The sequence below is a fragment of the Photinus pyralis genome, unplaced genomic scaffold (genome assembly GCF_008802855.1).
Source record: "Photinus pyralis isolate 1611_PpyrPB1 unplaced genomic scaffold, Ppyr1.3 Ppyr1.4_LG2, whole genome shotgun sequence".
Classification (NCBI taxonomy): domain Eukaryota; kingdom Metazoa; phylum Arthropoda; class Insecta; order Coleoptera; family Lampyridae; genus Photinus; species Photinus pyralis.
The window spans coordinates 6,467,536-6,479,481 of record NW_022170403.1 but is presented as its reverse complement, the minus strand read 5'-3'; the positions used below and the strand labels follow the sequence as shown (position 1 = coordinate 6,479,481).

At 39.6% G+C, this 11,946-nt stretch overlaps 1 protein-coding gene across 1 annotated transcript; it reads left to right on the top strand.

Annotated features, from left to right (window-relative positions):
- The first annotated feature begins 8,573 nt into the window (after positions 1–8,573).
- Positions 8,574–10,781, top strand: LOC116164830. Its single transcript, XM_031479054.1, has 2 exons — positions 8,574–8,644; positions 8,884–10,781. Exon 2 carries the CDS (start codon positions 8,886–8,888, stop codon positions 10,713–10,715), a length of 1,830 nt encoding a protein of 609 aa, XP_031334914.1. The 5' UTR covers positions 8,574–8,644; positions 8,884–8,885; the 3' UTR covers positions 10,716–10,781.
- The last annotated feature ends 1,165 nt before the right edge of the window (positions 10,782–11,946 follow it).

Sequence of the window (11,946 nt, the reverse complement as noted above, 5' to 3'; positions counted from 1 at the left end):
TTCACGTGCAGGTCATTTATAATTTCACGAAGCTCGTTATTTATTCCGTGGAAATTTGTTCCATTGTCCGAGAACATCTTCTTTTGATCACCTCTTCTTGAAATGAATCAACGGATTGCCATTATAGCAGAATCTGTATTGAGCAAGACGCCGCTATTTTCCAATGAACAGCTCGGGTTGACAAGCAAGTAAAGAGTACACCCCGCCGGTTTTTGCAAAACTAACATCTTGACCAAGTACTTCGCACGGTTTTACGCTTTACTTATTCCTCCATGCCTTAGTGCATACTCTTCACGTAGTAGTAGTAGTCCAAAATTAACTTCGTGATGTGGCGATCTGGCGATCATCAACTCGGTAAATCCTGTCGTGGTCAGCAATTGGAGTGAGGTTAAGCAGCATCTGTGACTTGATTATGTAAGCACCGTGGTTACCAAGAAGTCTTAAGTCATTACCAAAGAATTCTTCTTGTACTTGTTTGATTAGCGCAATTTCGGCAAGTTTTAATTCGTCACCAGTTACTTCGGTAAATTGGGTTGGCTCTTGTTTGTGAGTTCGATTGATAAATTGTAAGATGTAAGCAGTTACTCGAAGCATACGCATTCACGACGAGAATCGTAACGGATCTTCATATAGAGCCTGATGATGTCCATGCGGGTAATTGCGCAATAAATGCTCAGTTTTCATTTCTGTATCTACAGTACCAGCAACTTGATCGGCCGGTTGTTGAGGGTACTGATTTTACAGTACCGTGGGACAAATGGACAGTTCAATTCTGAAGTAAACTATAGCTGAAAAGGTTTTCTCACTGCCGTCGACAAACACATGTAACTGAATCGGTGGCACCAGGTATTCTAGGATGGTAGCAGCGTGGTACTTTGACATCCTGGATCGTCGGTAAAGCTTCCAACCATGTGTAACGAAGCACCCGGAATTTCTCCATTTAGAGTGCCGTTTACAAAGACCACCCTGTATGTAACGAGTGGTTTGGGCTTCGTTACGCAAGGAGACCGCGTTATTTTTGTAACCACCGAAGGATGTTGTCCTCCCGAAGGGACAATTAATATTCTTTGGCTTCAGCGCCGTTAATTATTTATAAGATGTTTTAGATTCCCATAATAAGTAAAATCAAGGATAGAACGAGTTCAAATTGAGTTGTTTACAAGTTTTGCAGTCCCGTCCGTATGCCTGCATGTTGCGATAAGAGTGTTAAAGCGATAGCGCCGTTTGAGAAGAAGAAGTCCAAGGGAGCTAGATACAGATTGGAGTGATGAGTACTTAGGTTTGATTACGCTTAATTAGGTAAGCGCTGTTAATTAATACCATGTTAATGGGCAGTAGTAAACCTTGTCAGAAACCGTCGAGAGAGGTGTCCACAGAGGCGCTGTAATTTTTCTATTTGTTTGCAAGTTGTCCCAGATTTTTAAGATAACCACAGGAGCCGCAATTAATTAAAAACCGAATTATTTTCTACCGCTCTCGGTACGAGCACCGCCCGGCTTTGGAAATTCCCTGTTCCACTTCTACCAAAATTGGTTTCCTTTAAAAGGAAAACGCTCAATTTGGGAGGGATCTTTTCTGCTTCATACTTTCGAGTTGTAAGTACGCCTTTTGATTTCTTTAATTTGCGAAACCGTATCATTCCGAATCCACCGAAACCCTTTTGTTTTACCGCTTTACCGTGTGAGCGACCGTAAAGGCTGAAACCCATTGGCAACACGCCACGCCACGCCATGTGACGAAAATGTATGCGTATATTCATCCATTTATTTACATGTACCGCGTACACACTTGACACACGCTATGCCACGCCACGCCACCTCACGTGTGACGGTTCAAAACCCTCAGATGTAACCGACGCGTGTTGGTACGTGTGAATGTTCCCCGGTCGCCTCTCCACTCTCGCGGCAATCTATTTCCGGATTTATTGTAAGAGGGACATTCCGCGGGAATGTTGCCGATAGATGGCGAACAAGTGGAAAATCACCTAAAATTTTATTAAGCATGCAATGTCTTTCACGAATGAGTAGAACGTTTTTAAATATCGTAATCAAAAAAGGAAAGTTAGGTTTTGGTATTAAAGGATTTAATATTTTGTGCACCCATCAGAATCTTCTTTTTTTCTGATTCAAAACGATGGCAGCAGCAGCACATTATTCTAAAGAACTCTCACTAAACGAACTGCTTGCGCTAGTGTAGTCCATCGCTCTCAAAGTTACTACTGCCAATTTTTTAAATAAAATGACAAGCGTGTCATCACGTGGCGTGTTACAAATATGTACACAAACTGTCCCACGTGAACCTATGCCACATGGCGTGGCGTGGCGTGGCGTGTTGCCAATGGGTTTCGGCCTTAAGTCAATCCGTTGTCCTTTCCGTTTAACTACCGTTTTGAGTTTCCCTTTTTTGCACAACCGTAACCTTTTGCCACCGTTCCGCAAAACTTCATTATATTCTGTTCTCCTTGCTTTTCCGCTTTTCTTTCCCCTAGACACCGATATTTGATTTGTGCGTTATTGCTTTATTCCCTTTAGGAAATTTACCGTCCGGGCCGTTGGCCATATTTTGTTTTAGATTATCCGGAAGTTACCGCCGCCATTTTGTGGTGAACTCTTACCGATCCCTGGTAGATTCCGTTCTCCACTAGAGGATACCCGGAGGCTTTCCACCCCGTCCGACAAGACCGCCCCTTTCCCAAGACTTAGGGGGTGCAGATTAAGTCTTGGTGGCGCCCGAGTGACCGACCGACCGCCTACTGTACGATATTTGAATTGTACAATTATACTATTGTTCGAGTTCGACAATTAAATCAACCTGAATTAATTGTACTTTCATTATTTAGAATACCGTTCGTGCACGAGCTAAGGGGGAAGTTCGTCGCACATGACTGTGTAACTTGATACGAATGCTTTTAGATATAGGGTGATCCCGGCGCTTGACCTACGGATGTCTTGCAACGCAATCTTACCTTGTACCACATATATTTCGTATATCTGTGCTTGTACTGTTAAATGGCCCAGTAGTCCAAGTGGGCCCAACTCACGTCTTAGTTCTTTAGCTTCGTCAACTGTAGGGACGTTATCTAAGTAATCGTCAACATAATAGCGGTTGACATATTTTTCGTTATACTCGTAAGTAACTAGATACTTTTTTTGATAACTTGCAGCATTTTCATTCTTTACATACTGAGCAGTGAGCCCAATAGGTAATGTACTTAAATCCATCCCTCTCCATAAGAATCGCTGACCTGAACGATCCTCTTCTCTCTTGACTACTTTTAAAAACATTTCTCGAACATCTCCGCTCATTGCAATTGTAAATTGACGAAATTTTACCAATACTGGTACAATGTTGCACGTAAGTCTCCACCTCTCAACAGACAGTCATTTAAGCTTATTCCCTCGTAACGCAAAGTTTTATTTTGCCTGGTTTTATAGCGTTGACGACTCCAAAATGCGGTAGATACAAGATTTTTTCTTCTTTGTAACGGCTTCGGTACGTATATCCTTTGCGGAAAAGACCTTCGATCTTGTCTGTATAGCCTGATGCAAAGGTGTTATCTATGTCCATCTGTTGTTCCAAGTGACGATTCCTCAAGGCAAATGCTTTGTTGTTTGCCAATTTGATATTCTCGTTTTTCCACAAAAAACAAGTAGACCTGAATGCTCATGAATAACCCAAGCAAGTAACGTACGAGGGAGTACAGGTGCCAGCCTCATCTCTTTTTTCGCACACTCTTCCTGTCCACTGTAACGTAATCGGCTCGCGTTTGCCATCAATATTCAGTTCAGCTAGACGTCGGTCGCTGATAGTTGTAGTACATCAACTCTCCGGGTAGGTGTACCTTCCCCCCGTTTTGATTCCGATGAACAAAAACTTTTTCTACAGATGGCGCAGTTTGGGGCGGAAGAGCCATTGTGTAGTACCTAGACGGTGGTGTGGCGTTTTACGTCCTTCTAAACCACATTCTGGTTTAGCGCTCTTATAGATTGATTTACAAAATTGAAACTATCTACCTGATAACCTAAGACTCTATTTCTGAGAAACGAAGCCCTGGCGAACCCATGCATTTAATGCTGGAAGATGTCCGGCTCCTGATGTGTCTCCAAGCTGTTGGGTCTCTGTTTCGTCGTCAACTTGTTGACTCCAGGGAATGACAATAGCAGATGCGTTCTGATCGCCTTCCGAACTTGAGACTTCGGACTCGCGACGCGCACTCTCTCGTAGTAGACCTGGCTCTCAAATGAGATGCTAGGCGGCGAGTTCTTGTTGGCGATTTTCGACGACGTATCAACATTCTGGCAGAAAAACGAGTAACGACGCGTCACGCGGGCTGTGTCGGCGTGAGAAGTTGCTTGTTCAAAACCAACGGTTCGGCGGAATGCCTTTAGTGGCATGGGTTGATTTTTAGCTTCCTAGCATGTGCTAGGTAGCTATTGCGATAGCCGTTTTTTGAACATTTCAAAATTTCATCAAATGTCGACGTTTTAGACCATTTTAAGCAACTTTTAAAGAATAAAATTTTTTTCCGTCTGTATGTACGTACGTACACGTACACGTACGTTTGTTGGCAATTTTCTGAGAAAACGGCTCGACGGATTTTGTTGAAATTTTGTATATATGTTTTAGGCATACCGAACAGAAAAATAACGGGCCGGATTTTTGAAAAAAAAATTTTGGAGCGCCGTAACGGCATCGAACTTTTTTTTTCAAATAGCAACCTAAAATTTTTATTCTATTATTTGGAAGACCTTATTTTCCTGTGTACAACCTACAAAAAATTGGGCCGGGTTATATTATCAAAAAACGGAGAAAAAAATTGTCAAAGTCAAAAAATTGTGTTGCATATGTGCAAAACGCAACGATCTTGTTTCTGAAGCAATTTAAACGAAATTTCTATGGTAAGTCCTCCTAATAAAAGAAAACAAAATGCATGCGCAAAAAATCGAGTTGCGCATGTGCAACATCCAACTTTCTTATTTATGGAGCAATTTTAACGAAATTTGGATGGTAGGTCCCTCTAATAAAAGCAAACAAAATGCATGCGTAAAAAAACATATGTTGGCAATTTTTGGTTTCAGCTAGGAAGCTATTCTGTCAAGAATTTGACACCTGGTTTTTACACTATTTTTCATGTTGACACACGATTGGATATCGTAGCGGCTTCGAAGGAATTAAATATTTCAGTTGCACACAATATATTTTATTCTACAAATCTGACAATTCTGTTTTTTATGAAGCATCAAATTGAGAAACAATTATTCCTTGGTCACCTCACTTTGGCGTCGGCGCCAACAATTATACATGAAGAAGAGTTAATGATTGAAAGGGGAAGCATGGAATATTTCCAAAATAAGGAAAGCAGTTCCGTAAGCTGATGGTTTGCCGACCTGGACTACAATCGAAGCCCAACTTTTATCCTTCTTTTGTAAGCTAGTAAGCTGTTTGCGACTTTGCATTCAAGGTCGAGGGTGTTTCTTATAACTACATAGGAAAACCTGAAATTGGTGTAAGGTGTGTTGCATACACTGCAAAGTGGTTAATTACCACAAATATTGAAGGATATTTGGCCTCGGGCGGTAAATAATGACTATTTTAAACAAGGAAACCAGTTATACTTAGGGGCCCTTTGTTTTTCTTGTTTATCAGAGTTGAACAGTGTTGTCATATTTACCAGATCCTTATATGGAGTTAGGTAAAGTTTGATTGTTTATTATGTAAAGATAATGGTCCTTAGAACAGTTCTTGTTGTTTTCTTATTAAATTAAACTACATTTTTTACTTTATTTATTGTTCCTTATGATCTTACATTTCAGATTGATCCTCCCTTATTGGCATTGAATAAAAGCTTATTCAATATTTTAATCTAGTTTATTCAAACTCAAAGCGCTTGCCAAAAATCTGGCAAGGTTTGAATTTTAAAGAAGTAAAGAAATCTGTCTAAAGTCGGTAACTAGCTTTAAATTTGTGGTTCACTTTCCCCCACAACAGAGGGACGACAGAATCCTGGGCAGATTTTCTTATTTCATCAGTTAACACGGGCGTTATACTTCTTTAAGGTGCTTATTCAATCGTTATAGCTTAAAACTCCTTTGAGCAATACGTTTTCGAACAACCGGATAATTTTGTAATCTAAGCTGCAAATATCGACTAGATTCAGCTGCAAGCCTACAGAGAGGGTACATATACAGGGTGACTTTTTAGCCCTGTTCCCAATTTGTAACAGATAATATAATATGTTTGTTAGACTAGGTACTAACTTTGAATATAAAATTTTATATACAAAGGTACCAATTATTTTTCTGGCGGAGCAACACTAACAAATTTAATTTGAAATGATTATTTTTTCACTCGTGTACCTACGATTTTGTAGCAAAATATCTCTCTTCAAGAATGAAAACCAGTTGTTCTAGGGTAAAAGACATTCTGCTTGTAACACGACCAAAGACGATAGGTAGGTACATAAGAGGGTCATGTGCCCTCGCCCCCCTACACCCTTATGGAGAGCGGTCGGAATACCTTTGAATATAAAATATTATTCAAAGGTAATACTTTATTCCAGGCCAAAATAAAATTTTTCATATGCACCACGGGCCAAAGTTGACAATTAAAATAAAAAGTATAGGCAATAATTATTTATTTTTTTTTATTTTTGCTTTTATAAAACTCATTTAAAAAAAATAAATACTCCTGAAAATTGACACGATTTTGCATACAAAATTTACCAGACGTGGATAATAAATCTGCATATTCAGCTTGTATCCAAAATTTCATTTATGCCCTTAAGATTTGTTGCAATATATGGCTTTAAAATGTTGCTTAATCCCAAAACAAGTGTCGTTTTATTGTCCCACCCGGTATGTATTTCGACGAACATTCTGGAAAATAACAATCTCTGAAACAAGAAATGCATCTTCATCGAGGCTTTCAAACTAGATGCTACACCTGTAACATACTTAATTATAATAATTAATTCGAATTTTTAATGTAACTTGGCGGGCCGAATTGAATTAGGCCTGCCTTACTCCACTAGAGACGGCGATGACATTGGTAATTGAAACAGTCGAAGCGTGGCGTATTCTTTTTCTCGGTCTGGTGCTGCCATCTCTCGCTGCTCCCGAGATCGAAAACACAGCGCGCCATACTACAAACTGTGCTTCCGTAAAATACCACACGATAGCAGCATGGGTACGCGCACGAGCACACGCTCTTAGACACACCAAAGACATTGAATAAAAAAAGATAATACCAATGAATAATACCATGATTCTACATTAGCATCATGAGATAATACCACAGTATATTTAAATCTTTAATCTGTGATAATACCATTGAATTTAGTTATAAATTCAATGATAATACTACACCTTATCTTTGGACATACACCGCACACGCTTTACCGCTTAGCTTAAACTTAGACAAAGATCATACTAGCTTTGCTTGTAGCACTTAACATTGAATTTATAATAGTTATAAATTGAATGCTTGTAGTTGTAGTCTTATTCAAAGGTGTGTAGTATGGTCTTTGGATATAAGGGTTGGTGACCTGACGAACGCACCATTTTAATTATTTTAGAAATAAAGTCTGTTTAGGTTTTTTACCGAGAAAAAAATTACGAATCCGTACATACTATTATCTTATTTTATAAATTCAGAAACAGTAAAAATTTAATAATTAAAAACTGTCGCGTTTATAAAGTCGGTAATGCCATGCAATTATGAAATCAAACAAAAGCGCCTGCATTTGCCATTAGTTTGACATTTATTATTTAAATAATTTAACCTATTACCTATAGTTAATCTGTGCTATGCTATAAGTAATTGTTTTATATCAAACTGCAATGGCACCACTAACTTTAAATTATCCAATTTCTTGGTTTCAAAGTTCAAAAAATTAGAAGCTTAGTATGATGGATTCGTTTTTTTTTCTCTACAAAAAACCTAAATGTACTTTATCTCTAAAATAATTAGGGCAGCCAGTAATGAGAAATGAATGGTGAGCAAGAGGCGAAGAGTGCACTTTCAAATTTGATTTTTCCTTTTTAATAGCCCTTATAGACATTTCAGGCCTTAATGAGAACACAAACATGAAATAATTTTTAATTTCTGATCGAATGACACCAATACTAAGTCACTAGTCGTGTCGTTCCGGAACCTTTATGACTCAGACAGACAGACAGGCAGGCAGGCAGGCAGGCGGGCGGCGGGCGGGCGTGCGGGACGGCAGGCGGCGGGCAGGCAGGCAGGCAGGCGGAGCGCAAAAGTGCACTTTTTATTTTTTGAAAGTGAATGTAAAAAGTTGTGCGGTTGTAGAAGAATAATGAATGGTATGTTGGTTGCCTATGCGGCAGGTTAACAGGAATGGCTATGGACGTTGAGGTTGAGTGAAAAATAGGTAGGGGAAGTATGCCTGAGACGGCATAGTTGATGAGATGGCATACTACTAGCATTTCTGAATTCCTTTCAAATTTTCCGCCTTTAAAACTCTCAAACCATAGAGTAAAGTGTGAGTCATGTTCTGCGTAAATCCCATAACGGCCAGGCATCTTAATCGCAATTTGTGCGCATTTGACTAAAGCGACTGTGCGTGAATATTTGCGTACGTGAGATATATCTGTAAAAATCTCGTTCATCAAATAAATATAAGGTGGGTTCGAAATTATGTATAGTTGCATATGGTTTTAAGAAACTTACTGACACTTTATTGTGTCTTGTAAGAATGTTTTTGTTTTTGTGTAACTAAAATTAAACGAACATGCAATTTGGGGTGAGACGGCATACAACATCAATGGGTGAGTTGACATATGCCGTCTCATCAACAAGCAGTAGCTACCAAATAGGTAGTTAGTTAGATCATAGTTTTCTAGATATCCCGTTAATTTTTAGACATGGGGCGCTATAAAAGACAATCATCAAGACATTCTTGGGATGAGGGAAATATGAAGCAAGCCATAGTTGCCGTTCGTGAAAAAAAAATGGGTTGGCTCTTAGCGTCAAAAACGTTTAACGTTCCCTTCACAACACTAAGGCGTCGCGCTGCCAAAGTTGAAGGTTGGAAGAAAGACTACATGGGAGGCCATAAAGTGACGTTCAATGAAGATTTGGAAAGAGAAATAGTCCAACACTTAAGAAATTTAGAATCCCGATTTTTTGGTTTAACTGCAAAAGATGTGAGAAGCCTAGCTTATCAGATAGCTGAAACTAAGAAAATACCTCACAGATTTTCATCCTCTAAGAAAATGGCCGGTTGGGATTGGCTAAGGGGGTTTAGGCAACGAAACCCAACTATATCACTTAGAACTCCTGAGTCTACATCGGCTGCTAGGGCCAGTGCTTTCAACAGAGAGCAAATTAAAAAATATTTCAAAAAGTTGGCCGAAGTATTAGACACATATAAATTTGAACCAAACGATATATGGAATGTGGACGAGTCTGGCTTCTCTACCGTTCCCTCTCGAAATAGTAAAATTTTCGCTACAAAGGGGAGAAAGCAGGTTGGGATTCTCACTAGTGCTGAACGGGGACAACACTTTACGGTCGCGTGTTGCATGAATGTCATAGGCACATTCGTACCACCGGCTATTATTTTTCCAAGGAAGAATATGAAGTATGAATTAATGGATGGTGCTCCTACAGGTTCGGTTGGTTTCGCACAGGAAAATGGTTGGATGAACGGAGAGGTTTTTTTGAAATGGATGAAACATTTCATCAAATTTGCAAAACCAACTGCGGAAAAGAAGGTGCTGCTCCTCTTCGATGGCCATAGCAGCCATAAAAACCTGGATGTTTTGTTGCTCGCGAAGGAGTCTGGAGTTGTGATGTTCTGTTTCCCACCACATTGCACCCACAGGGTGCAGCCACTTGATGTCAGCTTCTACGGACCACTAACCACATTTTACAACCAAGAGTTAAATAACTGGTTGAGAAACCACCCAGGACGAACTGTCACTCATTTTCAGGTAACTAACATATTTAATGAAGCTTATGTTAAAGCGGCAACTGCTAAAAATGCCCAAAATGGATATTCTGCCACGGGAATATTTCCGTATAATCCAGATATATTCCCAGACCATATGTTTGCTCCTGCAGAGGTCACTAATGTTCCTGAGAGAGAAGAACACTCTATAAATGTGACAGATGATGGCGACCAATCTGGATCTGGTGAAGTAGGAGCTGGAACCTCTCATGAAGAACTTCCTACAGATATTGACAAAGATATCATGAATATTTCAGTTGAAGATATATTACCGTTGCCAGTTACTACACAAACTACTCGAAAGGTCAACAAAAGGAGAGGAAAGTACGGATTTTTGAATAGTACACCCGAAATAAAAGCAGTAAAAGATCTAGTCGCAGAAAAGGCTGCCGAAGCTTTGCGAAAATCTGCAAAGGCTGCTAAGAGACGTGTTCTTGTTGAAGGAGATGTACAGAACAAAAATGAAATTCCTGATAAACCCTTGAGAAGATCTGGTAGAGCTGTTCAGAAACATATTGTTGTAGGAAATGAAGATACGGAAGAAAGTAGCGAAGAAGATCCTTTTGCCGGAGAAGATGCCGAGAATGATGTATCGTGTATATACTGCAATGATTTGTATTCTCGTTCCCGTTCAAATGAATTGTGGGTGCAATGCCAAGAATGTAGGCAGTGGTGCCACGCAGAGTGTGCTGGTGCAGAAAAAAAATTTAAAACATTCATTTGTGATATTTGTAAAGCCTAAAATGTATCTATGCCATCTCATCCATAAGCGTATGGGTGAGATGGCACTCGTAAGATTTATTTTATGTAACCATAACACATGCTAGAAGTAATAAAACTTAAATTTTGAATGTAGATATATTAAGATCACATATCGTACTTCTTATTTCAATGTCTACAAAAGTTTAATATAAAAAAAAAAAATTTATAGTCTATTAAAAAAAAGTATGCCGTCTCAGGCATACTTCCCCTAATTAGTCATTAATTAGTATACATTGTAGATCCAGTGATCCACAGCCGAATTACTCTATCCATTTTTCGCTTTAAATTGTGTTTATTTGTGGACGGATCCCCTAATAATTAGCAGCAGGTATGAATTACTTAAGTATATAATATGATCGATGATAGCAGATAAGCCATTGTGGTATTTATTTACATGGCCCTTATTGTGCGAGATGACCAGACGAGTCTACAGTAGAGAAAGAGGAATTGCGGCGCATCCCATCGGAGCGATGTACATCTCGGCGACGTACACCCCGGAACCGTTTTCCCGGCGCCCATTACTATCACCTATGACGATATCGGTCATCCCGGCGATTTATACCCGACGACGACCTATCCCGGCGACTATTGCCTTCCCGGCAATGCTCACTTTCCTAACGACGTCTGGGCAACCCCCTTTTCCTTTGTTTTTTGTTAACATAAATGTTGAAATAGGTACTTTAGAAGTGGTTGTCAAATGAGGTACCTAAAGAGATTGGTATTGTGCATTGACGCATTATGTCATTAATTCTTAGAAATATACGAAACCAAAGTATGTAAGGATGCTCAAATAAGCTGTCCTGTTTGCACAATTGGTATCCGCGCAATTCGCAAAGGACTTGTAGCGTTATATGCAGAGACGTCCTTAGGGTGGAGCGAGTGGGGTGGCCGCTCCAGGCCTCCCGCTGAAAAAGGCCTCGTGCGATTTAAAATAATTAGTGGTTCGTTATTGTTAATAAATATCTCGGAAATCCCTAAAGGCCCATTTTTAGAAAATTGCGTGTTTCTGAAATTGTTCAGACCTCAAAATACACCAATCTTCAGTGACTGCATTAGGACAGCGACTACAGTGACTGTATTTGAGTCACTGTACTCAAATCCAGTACTTTAGCTCGTTACTAAGCAACGAACTTTCCCGGACCGAAACGCGTCGTCAAGGTCAAGGAAACGATTTCATTTCATAGGTAATAAGACGGTAACCAAAAATTGGT